This window comes from Triticum dicoccoides, chromosome 2A (assembly GCF_002162155.2).
Source record: "Triticum dicoccoides isolate Atlit2015 ecotype Zavitan chromosome 2A, WEW_v2.0, whole genome shotgun sequence".
NCBI classification, from domain to species: Eukaryota; Viridiplantae; Streptophyta; class Magnoliopsida; order Poales; family Poaceae; genus Triticum; species Triticum dicoccoides.
The window spans coordinates 779565511-779589682 of record NC_041382.1 but is presented as its reverse complement, the minus strand read 5'-3'; the positions used below and the strand labels follow the sequence as shown (position 1 = coordinate 779589682).

At 45.1% G+C, this 24172-nt stretch overlaps 3 protein-coding genes across 3 annotated transcripts; 1 reads left to right on the top strand and 2 right to left on the bottom strand.

The window, feature by feature from the left end:
* Positions 1–8419: 8419 nt before the first annotated feature.
* Positions 8420–10750, top strand: LOC119357244 (ABC transporter G family member 5-like). Its single transcript, XM_037624240.1, has one exon. The coding sequence runs from the start codon at positions 8564–8566 to the stop codon at positions 10592–10594; it is 2031 nt and encodes a 676-aa protein (XP_037480137.1). The 5' UTR covers positions 8420–8563; the 3' UTR covers positions 10595–10750.
* A 2448-nt stretch (positions 10751–13198) lies between these two features.
* On the bottom strand, positions 13199–16425 carry LOC119357246 (farnesylcysteine lyase-like). Its single transcript, XM_037624241.1, has 5 exons — positions 15818–16425; positions 15283–15456; positions 14313–14672; positions 14007–14182; positions 13199–13841 (listed from the first exon to the last, which is right to left on the bottom strand). Exons 1-5 carry the CDS (start codon positions 16325–16327, stop codon positions 13550–13552), a joined length of 1512 nt encoding a protein of 503 aa, XP_037480138.1. The 5' UTR covers positions 16328–16425; the 3' UTR covers positions 13199–13549.
* Positions 16426–21603: 5178 nt separating this feature from the next.
* On the bottom strand, positions 21604–23183 carry LOC119352491. The gene is made up of 3 exons (XM_037619109.1): positions 22955–23183; positions 21951–22852; positions 21604–21805 (listed from the first exon to the last, which is right to left on the bottom strand). Exons 1-2 carry the CDS (start codon positions 23075–23077, stop codon positions 22115–22117), a joined length of 861 nt encoding a protein of 286 aa, XP_037475006.1. The 5' UTR covers positions 23078–23183; the 3' UTR covers positions 21604–21805; positions 21951–22114.
* Positions 23184–24172: the final 989 nt, after the last annotated feature.

The following is a 24172-nucleotide window of genomic DNA, read 5'->3' as shown; positions in this document are numbered from 1 at the left end:
ATTCAGGTTGCCACTCACCTTCCACGTTAGTGCGTATTTGTTTTTGTTAATCCACGGCAACACGCGAATATTTAGCTAGTAGAAGTAGTGGGGATCATCCTCTTAGGTATACATGATTAGGATAGGATAACAAATTAGGGGAGAAGGGTGATTTGAGACTCAAGAGGACACACGACATATCCTTGATAGCATCTAATTGGATGGAAAGAAAGATCCAGTCTCACAGAATTATTTTCCAATGTAATGTCAAGTCCCTCCAGAAATAAACCCCGGGCTTAATGTCCTATTTCTCGCATTATATGAGTGTCGGTTTTTTTTTTCAATAGAAGGTAGTGTTTTCATATATAGCAAACCGTTTGTGGTGGCTTCATCGGTCGAATAAATCATTTTTCTTTGACATGAAATGCTTTACATTGTATTGACGAATTCCGCTTGAGGGACTTGGCCCCTTTCTCTACTAACCTCAAAATGATGTAAGGTTTCAACTTACATCAATTTTCTTCCGCCCATTTACCTCTGCCTTCCCTTTGTATGTTACCCCTCCAGCCTTGTACCGGTTTTTCATCCAATCCAATTTTCTTTGGTAATGGTTTTTATCTAGCCGATCAAATCAGATCAATATTTAGTATTGAAATAATTCACAGTTGATAATCAGTCTGTTCTTATTTTTGAAACTTGGGGACATAGTCAATATGTTCTTCAGCAATAAATATTTGGTAACATGGTAAGTTCACGTGAAGGAATCAATCGTGCATGATAGGTAATTATTTGGTAACGCAGTAAACTCATGGGAAGGAATCAATCCATCACAGCCAATCATCATTTCTTCCTATCACTATTATTATCATGGGAAGAAATCAATCATTCACGAGAAGGTATTATATGTTAGAGACGATTGGTATTGAACCACTAGAATTATACGTATATGCCCCTTGCAACTCACGGGCAATTAGTGAAATGAAAATCCAGGTGGGCAATGCGACCATTCGAAGAAGAAGGGGAAAAAACATGTCCAATTAAGCCACAAATTGCATCACTGCATCATCCTACATAAAATTCTGATACACCACCAACAATAGTCGTACGATACAGAATTATTTAGTGAAACAGTAAAGTATAACCTTCAGTTCGCAATGCTCAATCCGTAGCATGTGAAGCTATGTATCAGAGTGAAAGCATATGATTTCCTTCCACTTCTCGAGCGAGGACTGGCGAGCTACGAAATGATTTAGCCATGAGTATGGTCGGAGGGATGTGGGTTCGGCGAGCCCGGCACCGCGGGCACCCGCCCCCCGAGCATCCTCCGGCCTTCCACGGTGCCGGCGCCCATGGCGAGGAGCACCGCAGCTATGAGAACTAGAGCCAGCACCAGCACTCTCATCGCGTACAAGCTGCTCCCGATCGATCTTCTTCTTCGCTCCACCCATAGAGCTAAGCTGCTGCTTCCATTTTATAGACACATGCATAATGCGTAGGACTTAATCGCTCTCCGAGTGCGCACAGTAGTTCTAATCTCCACGACGTGTGGTTTCCGGGCAAACTTTTGACTGGAACTGGAAACAAGGACCTGGTGGGCAGCCCCCCACTGTCTGGAATCCTCAACCCTACTACTCTCTTTTTATGGCTAGGTCTTCGCTGCTCTATGTTGACCATCTACTTTTCTCTTTCAGGCAATGTTGACCATGCACCATTTGTTAGGCAATGTTGACCATGTACTACCTAAAAAGAGTGCTAACAACGCACGCGGTGAAATTGCACCTTACCAGATTTTTAGTCAATTCTAAAAAAACAGATTTTTTTTCCTGTTTTTTCTATAAAACTATATGTAGACTCAAGAAAAATCTATATGTACATATGCCTACTAATACTAATTACTATTTTTTTACTTGGAAAGGGAGGAATGTTTCTTCCTCCCAAATTTTCCGTCCGTCGTTTGTCCGTCCACTTTTTCGTACGCCGCGTCCCTAGCTTTCTTTTTTTGTACGTCGCCCGATCCTCTCCTCTCAAAGCAAGTACAATAAAACTGAGTCAGCCGGTTATAAAGAATAAACTAGTATATTTCTGCTTAGTTGGAGGAAAGAGAAGAGGAGAGGGAAGGTAGGCGGGCTCTTCGCGAAGAGCCAGCTCTAGCACGTGCTCCTAGGCACTTTGTGAGAATAAAAAGTGGGCCACATAATAAAAAAATAGTACACTTTTTTCATCTACTATTATACATGTTGACTATAAGATGGGTTGTAGATGACATGTCACTGGCTTAGCCAGCAGTTGGCTATACTATTAACCATGCTCTCAAGGGGTGTGGCCAAGGTTGTCAGAATCGTGATTCTGTTATACGATTCTACGACTTTACGATCCAAACTAACCTCTATGATTCTACGATTTTAGTTCATAGAATCTACGTTTCTACGATCCTGATAGTGAAGATTCTATGATTTGCGATCTTACCATCGGAGCTCCGATCCGATTCAAAACCGCGATTCTGACAACCTTGGGTGTGGCTATGTATCGCTTCTAATGAGAAAAAACTGTCTGCTCGCTTGAAACGACGTGGTAATGAGCTGGCCCAGTGGTGCTGTTCGCTCGATTGTCTTTCGTTCAATCGTTCGGTCACTCCATTTCATTTTTCTTTTCTATTCATTTTTGTTATGTTTTAAAAAAGCTAAATACCCATATTTAAAAAAAACTTATATTTGAAAAAATCCTCTTCCTATATCAAAAAGATGTTGGTGCAATTATATAAGAAAATGTTGATAGCAGTGTGAAAAAATGTTTGTGAAGTGTTAAAAAAATGTTGGTGCAACTATAATAAAATGTTGATAGCATCTGAAAAAAAATGTTTGTGCAACCATAAAAACAATTGATAGCATATGAAAAAAACTGTTTCAACCCTTATTTAAAAAAACTTTAACACATATTCAAGCAAAAAAATTCAAAAAAGTGATTGTTTGCACTGTGGGCTTATTGTGGCCTTTGCATTGTGGGCTTATCAGTGATCGTTTGCAGTGAAGTCGAGGTCGCTTACTCGGAAAAAAAAAGTGATGTTGACGATGAGGCCAACGTGCAACCTCAATGATGTTTTCTCGCAACAGTGATGCTTCTTTCCAGTGTACCTCATCAGTGGTTTGTGATTGTTTCCATCTGGTTTTGCGCTAATTAATGAGATAACTATTATTTTCTGAAGTAATCAAAATCCTGTTTCATAAAATGAAAGCCGGCTAGCTAGAATTTGGTGCAAGGGATATTCCAAATTGTTTGTGCCTTAGCTATTAGTAATTCCGTATCACAATTGTACGCAAAAATAAGGATGAGCTGGCAGCTAGCTCCTAGCTGGTCATGTGGAGTAGGAGCATACGTACGTAGGTTGGATATATGAAACTTACTGGCAGGAGAGTATGAATATACTACGTACGTACGTAGAGAAAGGAGACAAGCAAGCTGGAAATTAAAGAAAAGAAGTATACAGACAGACAGAGTGGAGCTGGGGTGGGGTGGAGGGTCACGGGAGGGATGGATCACATGATCTGATGGTGCATGGAGGGGTCACGGGAGGCTAGCTGCCAACCGGCGGCCAGGTCAAGTGGACATGGATGCTTTGGCGCCGCTCTAGCGCATGGTCGACAGATCGACCTCCACCACCGATCTGATCATCTTCAACCTGACGACAAACTCTTCCCGGCCACGAATTTGATCTCTCCTCCCACTCACTCAGAGAGCAAACGCATGCAACCGGGGATCGTCGACCACAAGATAGCCTAGTTTCTCGAGCGAGCTAGAATCCTAAAACGGCAGGTACCAAACCTAAACCATGACAGTAGATGGCAAATAAACAATGATCCACACACGTAACGTACCCATGGATCGATCACAGTGACGTACGTACATGTTTTGGTGCCACTGATAATCTTTTGGAGACGGGAAAAGAAAGCTTGAGGCTTGGTTGGACCCACGCAATGCATGCAGCAACCGGGCCTCGCTTGACTTTGCAGTGGGCACACCCACAGGATGCTTGCATGCATGCATGTGCATGGCAAGCCCACTGTGTCTGTCATCGGTTGATAATGTATAGACGGTTGATCCTGCATGCCATTCGTATCTCCACGAATATATAGTTAATCATCATTTCAATCTGTCTGTCTCGACTCTATGTACCTACGTACTGCCTTTAACTGGCCAGCCAGCAAGGAGTATCTAGCAGCCGGAGGACTGGATGTGCAGATATTTACGTACATGCACATGCATTACATGTTAGGTTAGTACGTACAAAACTACATGCAGATGATCAAGTAGCTGCGATTAGTCCTTTCTCTTGATCGCTTTAATTTTCTTATAGTAGTAGTACTCCCTCCGTTTTTTTAGTCTGTATATAAGATTTTATCAAAGTCAAAGTTTGTAAAGTTTGATCAATTTTATAGAAAAAATATCAACATCTACAATACTAAATCTATGTGGTATGAAAATTAATTTCATGATGCATCTAACAATATTGATTTTATATTGTGAATCTTGACATTTTTTCTATAAACTTAATCAAAGTTAACAAAGTTTGATTTTGACCAAATCTTATATGCAGACTAAAAAAAATGAAGGGCGGGCCAATGGATGCATGGAGGGGCATTGTTGAAAAAGTCTCAAAAAGACTCTCTTTGAGAGTCTTCTTCATTTAATCTCAAATGCCTAGTTTAGTCCCAAAAAAGTCCCTCCCATTTGATAAAAAAATTTCCCTACATAAAAAAATCTCTGAAAACAAACACCCCCTTTGCTAGCTAACAACTGCCGCAGGACTTGCATGCATGCAGCGCTGGTCTCTGCACTGCATGCTCACATGCCTGAGAATGCACTTTCGGGGAGGCAGTAGTTTGTTTGTGGGTAGAAAGTAGGAAATTGAAACTAAGGAACGACGACAACTCACGTGATCCGTCCATCCAGTGCGTACGTACGTACACGGTACGCCCAGCCAGAAATACATTGGCATGATTGCATCACACGCCCAGTGAGGCCTCCTTTGATTTAGAGGAATTTCATAGAAATTCTAAAGAATAGGATTTTTATAGAATTTTTTCCTTTAAAGTCCTTTGGTTCATAGGAATGGATTCCTATTCCTACATAGAATTGGTTTTTATCCTCCACATTTTGTAGGAAAATAAAAAAGAGCCTAGACTCAATGGAAAAATTCCTTTGGTGTCAATCAAATGACATCTTGTTTTCTATTTCTACTCATAGGATTTGAGATACATGTCATCTCATTTCCTATAAGATTCCTATTCCTATGATAATCCTATCCTATGAATCAAAAGAGACCTATGAAAAGGACCGTCCCACCCGCCCGGCAGGCACACACACACACGTCATTAGCCGCTAACCGTCTAAACTGTTGGTGCCGTTTGCTATAGGGCTGCAACGTACGTACAGGTTTGTGCATGCGGGAGTACATCCATCCATCCATCCATCCATCCGTGGACATGCACGCTCCCAATCAACCTATTTGAGAGGTTTTTCTTCCGTGACAAAACTCTAGCTGCCAACCGGCCGGCGGCCAGGCCAAATGGAGTGGACATGGATGCTTTGGCACCGTTCTAGCTCTACCTAGCTAGCTACTTTCTCTCACTTCACTAGCTAGATGATTTGATCGGTGGACGTCTCAGGCTCTTGCTGGCCACGAATTCGACTTCTCCTACTGTGGAGTTGAACTCTTCGTGGCCACGAATTAGATCTTCCTCCAAGCCAAGAAATCCATGCATGCATGTCTTGCAAGTCTTGGGAGTTGCTTCAAAGGTGAAAGCTAGCCATGCATGATGCATCGACCACAGGTTTCTAGAGATTGATCTGTGCCTGTTTGCTCATTATCATTTTCGCGATCAGCGTTCAGAAAAGAAAATCGCGATCAGTCTATAGTTAATTGATCTGTGCCTGTTTGCTCACGTTGCTCGATCGGATCGGATGCACGGGAGTCCACAGTAGATCGATCGATGATTCCCGGCCGGCACCGCTGTGTGCATGCATCCATGTGTGTATATCATATCCATTTTTATCTCCACCGATTGATGATTTTATTCGATCTCTATGTGTCCGTACGTGCTACTAACACTAATTGGCATGGCAGCAATGCATGACCGGCATCAGAGGGAGGTTGGGCTGGATCGTGGCTGAAGGAGGAAGACAACTAGGGGGAAGCAGAAAGATCATGGAACATGAGACGCTGATCGGATGGATGAGAAAAAAAAATCACCGATGCCAAAAATAAATTCCAGGCAGAGGCGCTTCCTTGATTATTGATTATTAGTACGTACACTGCTGCCAAAATGCATGCATGACTACGCAGCTAAAATACCAACTAGTACTATCTCGTCCGGGTTTATTAGTCCTTATTGTATTTTATGTAAAATTTTGAACAAATATTTAACTAATAAAATGTAAATGCATGTCATAAGAAATAATATTATAAAAAAAATATGTTCAAATACAAATTCAACAAATATAAATTTTTGACATGAATTAACATTTTGTTAATTAAATCTTTGGTCAAAATTTGGCACACAAAATATAAAGGGACCAATAAACCAGGACAGGACAGATGTAGTGTCTTATTATCTTGGCGTTGCCCATGTGGGCATCTCTCGATCGATCTCACAGCTCCAGCGAATCGACGGCATGCAAAATTGGGAGCAGGCAGTAGTTTGTGGTTGGAGAAATAGAAAGTCAAGCAAAAAAGAAACAAGATGCATGCATGGTGGTACTGGTACGGCGGAGAGCTGAAAAGCATAAAGCATAATGTTTTTGTGCTGCAGAAACTAAATATCATGCATGTATTTTCAAATAGTTGTAGCTGTAACTGCTTTACTTTGAGATATACCTGCTGCATGCCTCCAAATCCAGCGACCAACGACTCGTGCATGCATGTGACCGTACGACGCATATGAGGGGAAGGACCACCCGCCAGGGGAGGGACCGTACGACGCATATGTACTGTACCTCTTTTGCTTGCCGACTGGAACGATCTTGTGTAGATCCATCTCTCTGTCTACCTTAGCCAATCGGTGTTTCCGCAAAACAAAAAAAGCAGTTGATGGATAGAAAGACCGTGATATTTTTAACCCACAAGAGATTAAACTTGGGGCGTTTGTAAACTGAAATCTCCCTATCTACCTTTTATCATTAAATCCTAAATATCCATCACACGATTCCAGAGCACAAAAACATTATGTAACCTTGCATTGGGTATCCTCCCTCATATGCCCATATTTGCCGCGACCTTCCCCCCTCTGATCTTACATATGCAGAGAACGTCGCAATTCTCTTCCAAGCCCCCAACAACCCACCCCACACATAGCAGCCGAGAATCCCAAATTCATCGTTGAAAACATTGTTGACACTTCTATTGCAGAAACTCCGAGATCGTGCCGTCATGACTCTTACCTAGGTCCACGACTTCACATCGAAAAGTATCTGACGCCAACAAAAAGTTAGTTGGTGATGCATTGTTTCATGGATGAACATTGAACACGGTGTATTTGTTCTCTATTAATGTAGCTACCTCAGCTTAGGTGCAATGAACAAAAAAATACATGTGTTTGAGTGGCATACTTTTGTTTTATCCCTAAAATGTGTGTGGTTTGTCGATTCCAAATCACTGAATTTGATGTATTATTGAGTAGAAATTCATAAAATCGCTACCCGGTAGGTCACCAGCTAATTACCCTCCATCATTGCGCACAAAAGAGAACCATGGCTTTGTTTGTTTTAATGCTGAATAACCCAGAAGGCAAATGTTTGTAACAGAGATCAACGTGAATAGAAAGTGGACACCACAAGCAAGGGAGTACATCACAACGCCGTGTCATGGTTGCCCCCTCTGTTTGATGGGTTCAGCTGCCGCCGTTAGCCGCACCCGTCAAATGTAGGCGTTCTCACGAGCAATTCACATTGTTGCGATGCTTCTAAAAATTCCTATGGCAAAGCAGGGTTAGCGTTGATGCGTCTCCTTGGGAATTTCTTTTTTGTTTGAAAGTCTAGTCTATCAAATGTTTCACTATATATCACTAAAATAAAATGCACGAATCTAACACGTTGAAAGGTGGATAAAAGAAGGCGAGAGGGTATACACTCTCATTGGGAAAAAGAAACAATAATTCTACACCTACGTGAAGTTACGAAGGTTCTACGTAAATCCTTCTCGCTAATTATCTCTGCCCCCCTGATTTTCAGGGGGTGGGTCCCATCCCCCCCTTAGGTCCAATAGTAATCCTCCACCTATGCCTGCCCGTTAGCTTACGTAGAATATCTTCGTAGGTCTAGCATTGCTCAAAAAGAAACTTGGAGAATACAGAGACAGGGGCATAGTGGTCAAATCGTCAGCCGTGGCTGCCCGCCACCTTCCAAGAAGACCAGCACGTATACATGGTATCATCATGTGCCACTCCACTCCAAGCTCACACTCCCATGGCCATGCATGTACACCCACCGAGCAAGCCAAACTAAGCTCAGCCAAGCCCAATCATCCAAGCTTCACTTAAGCAGACGCCAACGCAAACGATAAAGCCAGCGACCACGAAGCTCATCGTCTTCCATGCATCCGGCAGGTGAAGCACCACCTTTACTAGCGACCATCCAGGAAGACGACGAGCTGGCGAGCGAATCCATGAAGAGCGGCGGCGGGGTAGAAAGCTGCAGGTGCGAGGTGGAGGCCGTGGGCATCAACTACCACATCACCGTCTCCGCCCGGCCTCACCCGCTCAAGATATGGAGCAGGCCCGACGACCTCCTCCTCGACGCCGCCGGCGACCCCGCTGCGCCTGCGCCTCCGCCGGTCAGCCGCAGCAGCCGGTGCCGCCTCGTGCTCCGCAACGTCAGCTGCCGCGCCCGCCCTGGCGAGCTACTCGCCATCGTCGGCCCCAGCGGCGCCGGCAAGTCCACGCTGCTCGAGATCCTCTCCGGCCGCCTTGAGCCCAGCTCGTCCAGTCCTACTGACCTCCGCGTCAATGGCTCCCCTGTCGACGCCGCCGCCCTGCGCCGCCTCTGCGGCTACGTCACCCAGCGCGACGTCCTCTTCCCGCTGCTTACCGTGCGCGAGACGCTCCATTTCAGCGCGCGCCTCCGCCTCGGCCCAGACGCGTACGACGCCGCCGCGGTTGACGCGCTCGTCGACGACCTCGCCCTGGCCCGCGTCGCCGACGCCAGGGTCAAGGACCTCTCCGGAGGCGAGCGGCGCCGCGTGTCCATCGGTGTCGAGGCCGTGCGCGACCCCGCCGTGCTGGTGCTCGACGAGCCCACCTCCGGCCTCGACAGCGCGTCCGCGCTCCAGATCGTCGGCGCGCTGCGGGCAATGGCCGAGTCGCGGGGCCGCACCGTGGTGCTCAGCATCCACCAGCCCGGCGCGCGCATTGTCAAGATGTTCGACGCCGTGCTCCTGCTCGCCGCGGGCTCCGTGCTCCACCACGGCTCCGTCGACGAGCTCCACGCCCTGCTCACCGGCGCCGGCCTCCGCCTGCCCCCGCACGTGGACGCCGTCGAGTTCGCCATCGACTCCGTGGACGAGCTCCGCCTCCACCTCCACCTCCAGCAGCAGCAGCAGCGCGACCGCCGGTGCACGCTGCAGCAGCTCTTCCAGCAGCACAAGCTCCAGGCCCAAGCCGAGGACGACTCCTCCAGCACGCTCGCCGCCGGTGGAAACAGCAATGGGCAACACCAGTACGCCAACTCGTGGCCGGTCGAGGTGGCGGTGCTGTCGCAGCGCTTCTTCAAGAACGTGGCGCGGACGCGGCAGCTCTTCGCGTGCCGCACCGTGTGCATGCTCGTCGCCGGGCTCGCCCTCGGCTCCATCTTCTACGACCTCGCCGAAGACAAGGTGGCGGAGCGGGTCGGCCTCTTCGCGTTCCTCCTCACCTTCCTGCTCTCGTCCACGACGGAGGCGCTGCCGGTGTTCCTGCAGGAGCGGGAGATCCTGGCCAAGGAGACCTCATCGGGCGCCTACCGCGTGTCCGCCTACGCAGTGGCGAACGCCCTGGTGTTCCTGCCGTTCCAGCTGGTGCTGGCGGCGGTGTTCGCGGCGCCGGCGTACTGGCTGACGGGGCTGCGCCGCACGGCGCCGGCATTCTTCTACTTCCTGCTCCTCATCTGGCTGGTCCTCTACACGGCCAACTCGGTGGTGGCGTGCTTCGCGGCGGCGGCGCCGGACTTCGTAGTGGGGAACGCGGCGGTGCAGGGCGTGATGGGCTCCTTCTTCCTCTTCTCCGGCTACTTCATCCGGCGGCCGGCGATGCCGGCGTACTGGGTGCCGATGCACTACCTGTCGCTCTTCAAGTGGCCGTTCGAGGCGCTGCTGCTGAACGAGTTCGGCGGCAAGTGCGCGGCAAGGGCGATGGGGGTGTGCGTGGCGACCGGCGACGAGGTGCTCCGGCGGGAGGGGATCGGGGAGGAGTGCCGGTGGAGGAACGTGGCGGTCATGGTCGGCTTCGTCGCCTTCTACCGGGTGCTCGGCTACGCCGTGCTCCGCGTCCGCTGCAGCCTCACGCTCAGGGCCGCCGCGCGGTCCGCATTGCTGTCTTCCTCCTCACACTACTCTGCTTGCTTCTCTGCATCTACCAGTACCAAAGCTTGAATCCGTTCCTTGCATGTGTTCTGTAGATCTTGCTATGATTTTGGTTGTAAATTATGGGACTTGTGATGAGTAGAGGGACTAATTATATTTCGTCTACATCATCCAACATGAATCACACAAGGCATTACCTACATATTATTATATGGGAAGCACTTATATTATATACAATGGATTAGCTTTAGATGTAATGGTTCCATGGCTCTAAAAGTACTCCATTTTATATAAAAAGATATTAACATCTCGTATAATGGAGAAAAATGTCCTATTAATTAACGGAAATTAAATTTGGCGAACGATCATCTTTTTTTCTTCCAAAAAATTTGTGCAGGGATCTTGGCGCAGGGCGAACGCCACGTAGATCTGCTGACGTCGTTCGCTGTAAAGTGTTCCCTAGCGAACGCTCGCTTTTTTTCTTCCAAAAAATTTGTGCAAGGTGTGCGATCAGGGAACTCAAACTCCAGACCTCCTATGGGAGACCCGCAGGCTCTACCAGTTGGACTGAAGCAGGTTTTGTGAATTACATGTACTGAACTTGTTTATATGTATTTGAAGCTAAATTCTTCTAAATTATTCATTTTTTCCTACAAAAAAAAACCAAAATCCAGAATTTTTCCCATTTTTGAAAGAGCAAAAAATCCCTATTTTATAGGGGTTTTTTTAAAAAACTTGCATGTGCATTTTTATTATATGTAGCATGGAAATTCCTAGGTCTTTTTTTGTAATGCCTTACATGGCAAGCTTTTGGGAAATTTTATCACTTACTCAAGGCAATTTCGGAATTGCTATTTTGCTTTCTTACATCGCAATTTTAATTACTAAGCGCAATGCATTTTAATAATTAATAACATAGAATTTTATCATTAAGAGGATGGCAATTTAATTACTAAAAGCATGACATTTTAAAATAAAATAGCATGATATATTCATTTTTAAGAGAATGAAAAATGTATGAGTTAGAGCGTGGCCTTTATATTTATTAATAACATGGCATTTTTATTATTACAAGGATGTCAGTTTTATGATTAACTGGATGGCAGTTTTATTATTGAGAGCCTGCGATTTTTATTATTATTGGCATGGCATTTTTATTATTACCAAGATGGCAGTTTTATTATTTTGGAGGGTGTCAATTTTATTTTTATTGGCATCAAATTTTTTTAAAAAAAATCACTGACATGGAATTTTTAAGATTTTTATTTTTATTGACATTTTTATCTTAATCATACAATTTCTGTAAATTTATAAATTGGCAAGGCTTTTTGTAAAGTATTTTTCATATTTTCATATCATGGAAAGTATACATTTTTATGTTTCTCTCTTTTTATGAGAAAAATATGTATTTTTTGTCATGGTTATGTTTATTAAAAAATAGTAAACTGGGCCAATGGGGGATTCGCTCTTGCCCTCCCTAGAGCGAACGGCCTGAAATGTTCGCTGGAGGGCACCTTCATGAACACACAAATGTTCGTTGAAGGGTAACCCCCAGCTGATGTGTCCCAGCTATTAGGGTCCTAAATTAATTGCTAAGAAATTATGCAAACATTACCAATAAGGTTTGACAGCTAGGGTTAACCTTTAGGTACATTTTGCAGGTTCTACCAACAAGTAGGCTCAACACCTGACAGCCCAGGGGTGAGTGACAACAGCTACAAAGTCACCATTCAGTTCTACCCGGGACTATGTCACTACATAGACAGCGCTACGTCACACTGGAAAGGAAGGTCTCACAGAATTACAGTACATATTAATGACTCAAGGCCCAACATAGCTCGATAACATCATATGGCGTGTTCGGCAACTCTGGTCATCATCGAAGCTCTTCGCCTTGGCTATTGGAGGGATGATCTTGTGAAGGAGATCATGTATCTCCCAAATCCCAACAATGTTGCGGGTAGGAGGAGATCCTCTGTCACCACAAGCATCAGAATGATCAGTACTAGTTCCCAAACAATTTCTAGGAAAAACAACTGGAAGCAGTCATACAGCCAAATGCATGGACTGTCGGCTATCAGTTAGTACATAGCAGTACAACAGATGTACTCCCTCCGTCCGAAAATACTTGTCATCAAAATGAATAAAAAGCGATGTATCTAGAACTAAAATACATCTAGATACATCCCCTTTTATTCATTTTGATGACAAGTATTTCCGGACGGAGGGAGTAGTTGATTACCCTGTTAATAAACATAACATCTTTATTAATGCTGTAATTCTGTAGGAAGAGATGCCATAATAAACAGTGAAATGTAGCATCAGATTGTAAAGTAAAAGATGAATGGAACAGGAGAGGAAAAGCAGAGTTACATGCCTGCAGGGCCGTGGGCACCCTGAAGAAGACTATTCGCCGACAAAAGGCTTCCAGAACATGTAGGTGACCTGAGCAAGATCAGTCAAATCATTCCCCATTTCTTTGTTTGGTTAGGTAACTAGTCGTCCGCGGCAGATCCAAGCCAGGCAAGCATAATGCAAGGGAGAACCAAGCAGAATGGAAGAGTACTCTTCTGCCCTCTGCCTCTACTTGGAGGGAGTAGACAAAAATACAGTTTATGAAAATTTGAAACAAAATCATTCACGGCGTAGGGTTACAAAAATAGGGTCCAAGGCTAATAAAAAATATACTCCCACTTTCATTTCTGTATACATTCATTGGGTCTAATACACAGTAGCATCAATTGTCTACACAATGCTGTGTGTTGACAATGTGGAAAATACATGCCTCGGCACATGGTATAACCAAGGTGATGTATTTTCGCAGAGTATTACATAGTGGATGCACAACAGCTCCTGAATCTGTAAAGTTGAATTTCATCATACACTCTACATTATCCACAGCTAGAATGCAATTGATGTCTAGTGTTACTGTACTGTATATATCACCGAGGGAAACATGAGGGAACAACTGGTACTGAAAGAAAACTGCAGTGATCCCAGGCATCAAAACTAGTAAGCATCCACTCACAGATCCACACGCCGGGAACCTTCCTCCTCGCCGGCAGATGACTCAATATGAGGCTCAGGTACCGCCGCCGACGAGAGCCCGGCTCGTAACCCGAGAGGCAGCCTCGAGATGATGAGCCTCGCCACATTCTCCGCGGCGACGGCGCCCGTCTCCATGGCACTCGCGGCGCTCTCAAAGGTGTTCACGTAGTACAGGTGCCTGCCGTCCAGTATGATCGGTGCGAAATCCTCCGGGGCCTGGTAGTGGGGGTAAGCGGGCCAGTCTATCCGGATGGTTTCCTCCCTTGTGCTGTTGTACATTGTGCATTGCCACAGATAAGATAACAACTCCTTTTTTTTGCGTAAAAAAAATAACAGCTCTTCAATGAAGAAGATATCATGCTGGCACCAAAATAGCCTAGCCATGGCTACTTTAACCACTAAATGGAAAATTTGTTTATATTCAAGCTCTTACCTGAACATCTGATCCAACAAAGCATCCTCCAGCTTCGCACGTGAGAAAATTTTGTAAGTCATGTCATGTTCGCCATGCTTCTTCCGAACTGAGATGCACGAGAAGGGGATATCAGGGAGCTCCATGGTTCCTATTAGCTCTGGAATGTCGGACACTGAGCTCAGACCAAAGAATTTCTACATCAAAACATAACAGATAGCACAAGGTCAGTGGTTTTCTTTCTCGTGGTAACCAACCAACACTAGACAAGTTTAGTGCTTCAAAACAACATGCTACAGGAAGGAACAAAGTGCAAACAACACTTACAGGGTCCAAGAGGCCTCTGACAAAGGTTGTATGGGTATGCTGCATCTTCCTTGGCGGAATAGAGATCGGAGGGATAAACGTAATGTTCACCTCATCGAGGGGCGTTGCAACAACCGTCACCGTGCAGTTATACTCATGACCTTTATTCGATTTCAGAACATAGTAATCCCCTGCATCAGAGATTGACTCTATGCCTTCTTGGAGATGCAGAGTGGCGTTAGCAGTCTTGAGCAACCCAGCAGCTAGCTGCCAGTTGCCTCCTTTGATAGACCACAGTCCAGACTCGGAGCCAGCTAAAGACACAGCGCCCGCTAGACCACTTATGCTCGTGCTTTGTCCATAGTTTATCCTTGTTATTACCTGTCCGGGGCCGACAAGGGGGCATAACATCAGGAACATAGTTATCAGCAGGAGACTGAGGTTTTTTCAGAAGCTACTGAATTAAGATTTTCCAACTGTAATGGTATATGCTAGATCTTCCAGCCACATGTCAGCAAATTAGTCCTGACCAATATACCATTTACAATATGTTTTGCTAGTAAGGTCTTCTGAAGATAATAATAGTCTTGAAGCCAAATAGATATACAGGATGAAAGTGGAAAGGTGGTTATTAACTGAAATGCGGGTTAACATATATTAATTCTTCATTAGTCCTAGAGTGCTACAACCTATATTTAAGATAATAGTCTTGAAGCCAACAGATATACAGAAAAAAAGTGGAAGGTGGATATCACCGAAATGTGGGTTAACATATATTCCAGTAAACGCAACTATTGGAGCATAGAAAGGACAGACCCAGTGCATAGAAGCTCCCACACAAGGTGGGGTCTGGGGAGGGATTATAGGAACCTAGTCTTACCCCTGCAAAGTGCAATGCAGAGAGGCTGATTATTTAGAATAGCTCAGAAATATTGCTAACATAGAAAACTGTGAGTTATCAGTTTAGATGAAAGAAGGAAATGAAACATACAGTGACAAGCTCTGATATGGTCTGAGTATTCAGCCCGGCATCAATGAGCTCCTCCTCTAGGGTCCTGCGAGTGAGCCCATAGAGGCCTGACCATTTGAGCATCTCCTCAACGTTGTCGAACACAGGCCGGGACTCGAATCCGTTGTAGTAAAGCATAAACTTTTGCAACATTTCCTGCATAGCAATGTGTGAGTATTAATTCAATGCACTTCACCATATGATTACTGAAACCTAGAGAACATGCGCACCATTTCATTCCAACTGAGAAAGAGGTAAAATGAAAAGCAGAGCCAGTTTATAAGGTAAAGGACGCAATCATGTCCACATAAAGATAACACTAAAACTACAAGTCAACCTATCAAGCAGACTAGAATTGTTTGCTGAGATCTCAAAGGGCCACAGTAATCAAGTTTAACTGAACTTGTACCACAAATTCCCAGAACAGAAGGCCGATAATCTAATTTGTGAAGCTGAAGTTTTGCTAGAACCGATAATAATCACTAATGGAGTACTAGTAGGAAGAGGATAAATGAACCTGCACGAAGCTGTCCATCCTGAGGAGCGAGAAGCCATAGCGTTTAAGCAGCAGGAGCGAGTTGGCGAGGCCGTGGAGCTTGCGGCGGAGCCAGGAGCTGCCGGGGGGCGGCGGGCGGAGCGTCTTGAAGACGAAGCGGGCGCCGTCCCAGATCCCGAGCCAGTCCTCGTCGTCGTCGCCGCCAGTCTTGGCGGTGAGGCCGAGGAGGTCGGCGAAGCGGCGCACGTGGAGGTTGCGCGGGTGGATGATGGAGCCGCCGGCCTCGAAGACTTCGCCGGCGACGGTGACGGTGGCGAGGCGGCCGCCGACCCTGTCGCGGCGCTCGAAGACGCGGAGCTGCGGGGCCGGGTCTTGGGCGGTGTAGTTGGTGAGGAAGAAGGCCGTGGAGGCGCCCGAGATGCCGCTGCCGACGATGCAGATGTCCTCGGCGGCGGCGGCGGCGGCCTGCGGGGAGGGGGGAAGCACGAGGAGGAGGACGGGGAGGAGGAGGAGGAGGAAAAGGGGCGGCATCGCCGGAGTCAACGGGTGGTGGTGGCGATTCGCCGCCGGAGTCGGTCGCCGCCGTTCACTCTTTTCTTCTGCGCGTGTGCTACACTTTTTTTCCTGTTAATTAACAGTGTCAAAAATAAAACAGGTTCGATACGACTTTTTTTGAGACAAACAGGTTCGAGACGACTGATGACCAGTGGCGAATGCAGGAATAATTTTCAGGTGTGGCAGAGCTAAAGGAGAAATCATGTAAAATGCAACTGTTTAAAGCTCATTAGAATATTAGATATATATTACTTTCTGTTATGCAAATACAACTAAAATCCAAACTTTAAGTACTACTAGATCGTTTATCAGGCATGTACTCGCGTTTTTTATTCTGTGGAGTCTTACATCATCGCCACCAGCTAGGTACTCGTCACATGCCCATGCCCATGCCCAGCACCTAGGTGTACCAGTATAGTTGCTTCAAATTTAGGTGTGGCGGCTGCCAGGCCCTGCCAGATAGCTGGCTCCGCCACTGCTGATGACGACAGTAATGCTCAAAAGTAAACTTGGGCAAACGTCGGTCCGGGCCGGCTTGTAAAAGCCCAACCTTTCTGTATCAAGCCCAAGCCCGAAATACGCGCTGTTTTCAAGCCCAAACCCAAAATGAAATCAAGCCAAAAGTCTGTGAATACATTTTTTTATTGTATATGCACGTGCAAGCCCCGCCCGAAACCCAAAAGCCCGACCTGAAATACAGGAAAAGAGAAGCCCGAACCCAGCATGAACTACCTTCCGGGCTGCAAAACAAAGCCCAAGCCCGGCCCCAATGGCAACCCGACTTTGGTTTTCTTGGTCAGGCTCATGTTGGGTTGCTAATGCTCAGGTCTACTCATAGGGATGTAAACGGCCCCGTTTACACCCACTAATGATCTAACAGTTTAATAAAGAATCTAAGAAAAACAAACTATTAAGCTAGCTAAGCTAACTAAAGTCGGGTCGGCCTGCCAATGCTCAGGTCTACTCATAGGGATGTAAACGGCTCCGTTTAAACCTACTAATGCTTTAACAGTTCAATAAAAAATCTAAGGAAAGTAAACTATTAAGCTAGCTAAGCTAACTAAAATTAAAACCATATGCATACAAGGCTAAGAGACAGTTCTTTTCGGCTTGTTATTGGCATCAATAGTTTTCGGTGCCTTCACTTTTACCATCTACAACATCCATGTGTAAACATACCAAAATTCTAAGGCATCAATCTATACCGCTACAAAAATTGTACTAAGCGGCCATCAATCATACAACTTGTACTCCATACAAAACAATCATCCAAAAATTTCACTAGCACACATCAAATTAGCATACAAATACCAATCATCAAGCATACGAGATCAGAGAAACAAAGAGAAGCAAGGAGATAGAGATAGCAGGCGAGTATGAGAGAGGACAAAGAGAGGGGAAGAGAAGACGAGACAGAGAGAGGGACACAGAGGATTTGGGCAATGATCTGTGGTGCTTGTCTTTAATTAATCTTTTTAGGGCTTTGGTTTTGTAAGTCCATATTCTAAGTTGTAGATTGCCCTTTTTTAAATTTTGTTTTCTATTAAATATATAATATATAACGACCTAAAGCATCATAGCTCAATTTTCCATTTAGCTCTCTCCTAAAGACTAAAGTAACTAAACAAAAAAATCCAACGACAACTACCAAGCGAACCTGCAATGATCTGGCGGTGCTTGTATTTAATTAATCTTTTTAGGGTTTGGGTTTTGTAAGCCCATATTCTAAGTTGTAGATTGTCCTTTTTTTTGGATTTTGTTCTCTATCAAATATATAATATATGACAACCTAAAGCATCATAGTTCAATTTCAAGTGTATGAAGTTGCTTCCATTTAACTCTCTCCTAAAGGATTGAAGTAACTAAATTCAATGAAGAGCAAAATAAAAACCAACCACAACTACCAAGCGAACCTGCAATGATGCAACAAAGAGCTGGCAGTGCATGTATTTTAATTAATCTTCTTAGGGTTTGCGTTTTGTAAGCGCATATTCAAAGTTGTAGATTGTCCATTTTTTGGATTTTGTTTTCTATCAAATATAATATATATAACAAGCTAAAAGCATCATAGCTTAATTTCAACTATATGAAGTTGCTTCCTTTAACTCTCCCCTAAAGGACTAAAGTAACTAAATTCAACGAAGGACAAAATAGAAACCAACCACAACTACCAAACGAACCTGCAACGATGCAACAAAGAGCCGGCGACTGGATAAGAGCTATACAGCCATTAATAGATCCATAGATGAGAATCAATCAATAATTTCCATGCACTTTTTGTCTGCATAAAAGAGATCAAAATCCCCGGACTCCATTAATGAAAGAGTACACATATCAGTTCATCCGTACGTGCTTATGTTCATAGTACCAAAGCCAAAAAGAACAAAATCCAGATCGCACCCAAAAGTGCTGCTGCAGCTGAATTTTAGTGCACCTACCAACTGCCTATGTTTCTAATCATTCAGCTGTACATGCCTCCCTTCTGACTAGTTCTTATTTACTCCTTCCGTCCACAATTAGACATATTTGGACATATTTTAGTTCTAAATACATCCATTTTTACCCATTTCTGCAACAAGTAATTCCGGACAGAGGGAGTATTCCTGAAGGCATCCAAAAGGAAGGAGACTGAAGCTCGCCAGTGCTGCTTCTGCATCACTCTTAATTGATTCACTTCATACATACTGACATCTATACGCATACTTTTTTTTTGCTGGTGAAATAGCATTGTATTACTCAATCACAAGGTCCTTACAATCATCCGATGCTATTTCCACGACCTCAACTGGACCACCTCCTAACCAAGTCATGGTTCTACCTTGGGTTCTAGCAAAACTAGCTAAGCTATCACTAGCTTTATTCTGAGTTGAAAATACATGTTTTTCTTAGACCCAATAAGTACTTAATCTCTCTAACAATTGAAGAGTAAACCGAGCGATCCGTTCCCGAGCTTGATATAAGAGTGACCGCTTCAAGAGAATCCAGCTCCAACGCTATCGGCACGTCACATCGTTGTATCGCCAAGGACAAGCCCTCCATACACGCGCACAGCTCCGCCTCGAGGGGGTCTCTGCACGAATACAACACCCTGCAAGCGGAATAATTGATCGCGCCCATATGATCACGCAAGATCATACCCGCCCCAGCTTCACCTGATACAGAAAAGGATCCATCCGTGTTCAACTTGCACCACCCCAGGTCTGGCTTCCTCCATCTTCGTTCCTCCTGCACTCCAGCACTACTCCCCTTCTTCCTTGGCATTCGCCATTCAACATACGATTTGCCCTTGGTAAGATCAGCTTGTGGGTTTTGCTTGATACCAATCAAAGACTCCAAGTAACTTTGCAGAAAGCGTACGGAGGCTTCCATCGGCGGGGCAGGCTTAGCATGAGTGAGCTCATTCCGGACAAACCAACTTCTCCAAAAGATCATTAGTATCATTGTGCGCTCAAGATCAGTAAGAGGACTCAGAACGTGTAGCAGCCATTCCTTGCCATTATTCAACATAGATGCGATGTCGGGAAGCCGCCATACCTTGGCCATGGCCAGAAACAGATCACGACCGAATTGGCATCGGACAAACGGATGGAAATTATCCTCCTCTTCAGTCCCACACACTGGGCATAAACCACTAGTCTCCAGCCCAATGCAATATTTCCTCTGCCAGGTAGGAAGTGCATCGATTGCCATACGCCATGCAAAGTGCTTGACAGTTGGGGGGGCTTCACACTTCCAGATGAAATCCCAGCATGCACGGCTCCCTGAAGGCGACGTGCTGGATGCAGTCGCAGTACTACGATGCTCCTCGTCAAAGGCCAATTCATATGCTGATTTGACAGAAAAAAATCCATGCCGCCCAGGGCCCCATGCAATGACATCTCCCTCCATTCTAGGAGAGGCGCGGATCTTCAATATCTCATGCACATCTGCATCCACAAAATAGTTCTGAAGGAGCTCAATATTCCACGACCCATTAGGGTTCAGAAACCCAGAGACGAATCGGATGCGGCATTGTCCTTGCGGAGAAATCGGTTTATAAGAGAAGGGTCTCGGGATCCAGCTGTCTCTCCACACCCTTATGCTTGCACCGTTTCCAACTCTCCACAGCAGCCCTTTTTTCAACAGCTCCAGACCATGACATATAGCTTGCCATGAAGATGAACCGTTTCCAGCAAAGACTGTATCTTCCAGTTTACCATCCGGATAATAACGTGCCTTTAAGACCCTGGCACAAAGGCTATCAGGCTTGGTTAGTAGCCTCCATGCCTGCCTAGCCAACAGAGCTTGATTAAACAACCTGAAATCACGAAAGCCAATACCCCCCCTGTCCTTGGGCTGCATGAGATGATCCCAATTCTTCCAGTGTACCTTCCTCTTGCCCTTTGCCGACCCACATCTATACGCATACTAGATGAGACGGGTGATCAATGAACAGATCAATACATTTCACGCGTAGTTTTTGGTTTGATAAATAGAAACGGACAATAACAATCACAGAATTTCAGACAGGGAAAAAGCCAGTTCATTACTAGTACCCGCCTTCTGCTCTTAGTACCAGTGCCAAAGAAGAGGACATAGGCTGAAAGCAGAAAAACAATCCAGATTGCAAGCAAAGTCCGGAGTACACAATTGAAATTTCATGCAGCGTTCAGCTTGTACGTGTCTGGCTCTCCCTTCCAACCGAGTCGTGCAAGATCTCAGAAAGCTTCAAAGGGAGTGAAAACGAAAAGATCCTGATGGATTACCACGCTGAGCGGATCGATCAATCATCGTGTCACCAGGTCTGGCACTATTTATATTCATAGAAAGGTGAGGATATGGCGGAACTCATCTCTGCCAAGGTGTTGTTTTGCAGTCACCCTCGCCTCCGACGTAGTAATTGTCCCACTCGTCAACATTAACAGGCTCGCTGAACGAATGGATATCATCGTTAAATCCATTGGCATGTACCACTGGATATATTACCATATGTTCAAGCACAGTAGCATTCCCGCGGATGTAGAGTGCCAGCTCAAGTAGCCCGAATACGTGACAAATTCCCGACATGTCGACACTTCTGAGGTGACCATGTAGAGGCCCCTGCACAGCTCTCACCATCTTCGGTTCAGGAAGCCAACATGTAGGACCATTCGTAATAATTTGCGTGCATATATCCATTCATTTCAATATACATATATGTTCTAGTGTCGAGATCAAACATAATAGCACAAAATGTTACTGTCTCCGATCCATGTTAATTTTCGCAGCTTTAGTACAACTTTGTACTCTACGTACTAAAGTTGTGACTATTAATATGGATTGGAGGGAGTACCATAATTAATGTTTGGCTCAAAAGAGATCAACCAGTCCCAAAACCCAACTAGTATCCTCTGGATCAAAATAGTAATCAAGAAGGTTCATGTTCAGATTCCTCAAGTTGCTGAACCTACTCTGGGCTTCAGTGAATCTTGGCACCTGGAACAGAAATAATGCACGGCCTCAGCAAGATAAATTAATTTGATACCAATGCACGTGGCAAATCACCATGCGCCTGGATGTAATTATGGTGCTGGAGAAAATCAAAGGAAATACAATGAGATTCTTCTTTTCAAGAGCAAACCTGATCAACATTCAAAAGTAGGAATAGTTTATGCACATGAGGAAGGGCAGTTGGAAGGTCGGTGAAGGTGAACCTGAAACCATAGTTGTCAAATGAGTGCTCTCTCATGTTTGACACGAATGTTGCCTCTGACAACTTCAAACATTGAATGAGCACAATTTCCGTCAGATCCTCGTCAAGCTCAAATTTGGTAAGACTCTAGCACACAACTCTATCATTTTCAGTTTGCAATGGCGCACACGCAGGTACTGCAACCGGTACAGCTCCTGTCGTATGCGTAGACTTGAGAAGGAGGAGCACCGCTCTATGCTTATACTCTCGAGAAGAGCACAGCTCAGCAACAGGCACTGGAGATCACTTCCACTGATGGATACCATATTTAGCGTGAGTTTCTGAAGGTTTGTGAGACCACAGAAACTGAGGGGCAGTTTTAAACTTACGTAGCCCAGATTAAGAGACTTGACACAAGAGCCGTTTTGACCACTGAATTTGCACAGAGGGAAAATATACATGTTCTTGCAACACGTAGAGTCGAAGAAAGTGAATTCTGTGAAATCTAGAGCAATGTGCTTAGCCCTTGACGTGGTGGCGAAGTTAACCCATCTATGAATGTGATACTGGTGCTTTCTGCGAAGCCCAAATTCGACAGCAAACTTGTCCAGCGTAGTCGTAGTTGTAGTAGAAGTAGACCACAGTGGGCGCAATAGATTGTTCACATTGGTGATGAATTCAGTAGTCTCAGTTTCCTGGTTAGTGACAACTACAAACAAATCCTGGGTCCTGGCTAAGAAGGTGTATAGGGTGAGCACCAGGTCTGGGTGGCAGATCCTTAGCTGTCTCCATTCACGAGAGATCACGACATCTCTGATTGATAACCGCGACAGTATATCACGCAGCACATCCTACAATAAGCACGAGCAGCAACTTAAAAGTAGTCATGAATCAGTATTCATACTCCTTGTTGAACTCAAGATTTAGCAGTGTGTGAAAACAGCGATCCTTACATGGGGCAGAAGGTGAAGCTCCACCGCCACCAATGATCTCGCCATCCTCTTGGAAGAACCGCATTTGCTTTTTACAGAGAATTCTTGACTGCTAGTATATCCACTACTGCTTCGTTGGTCCATCAGGGTATCTGCAGGTCAGGAGAGAGTACACACTTGTCATGGAGGAATAATCCATGTCCGCCGTACTTCTCATCAGTTGTTATCTTGCTGCGACAACAACGTTGTTTCAGCCTTTCATGAAGCACTTCTGAATTGCCTAAATGTAGGATATATCAGTTCAGTACTCTACCTGAATCAGTTCATGGCACCAAAGCTAAAAAGAAAAGGCCAGATTGCATGCGATGTGCGCGCACAACTGAATTTTCGGTGCACTTACTACTAGTTAATCATTTGCCATGTACAGTTTGAGATCAGTCGATGCAAATATGGTGAACATAGGCATCTTAATAATAATTTACAACTACAAGGATGTCGGCAACGAAATATATAATCTGGAAAAAACAAGATTTGCAACGTGGAGCCTTAGATCGGGATTGTAATCTGGATCACACATTTCATTAGGGCACGAGTCCATCAATTTTTGTTCCAACAGGGATTAGGAATGCCCCAACCTTGCCTTGCAATAAACCAATTCATCAAGTAGCAGATCGCAAGATACCTTCGGATCTCGGGAGGACGGAGTGGCCTCCGGAGGGATTGCCGGACGGAGAGTGCAGATTAGGAAGGACGAGACGCGCCGTAACCCTGGGTCGCCGCCGCGGAAATCATCGCCTTGGAACGGAGCTCGCCGCCGCCGTAACCACTGGTGGCTCCACGGACTAGCATCGGTTGCTCGGGGAGAAACATAAGGAGAGCAGAGATTGCTATCTGGACCGCAATTTCACATCCAACGGACAGGTTTCTGTGGGTATTTTCTACGTAGTAGGAGTATTTATTAATTAGTACTCCCTTCGTTCCTAAATATTTGTCTTTTTAGACATTTTAAATGAACTACCACATACGAATGTATGTAAACATATTTTAAAGTGTAAATTCACTCATTTTGCTTCGTATGTAGTCACTTGTTGAAATATTTAGAAAGACAAATATTTAGAAACGAAGGGAGTATTTCGCAATTTCTTTCTCATGCTGACAGGTTGGCCACAAACATGTGTTGCATAATTCACTCATCCCGGCCTTTTCTGTTTGGATATGGCCTGAAAGTCAAAAACGATC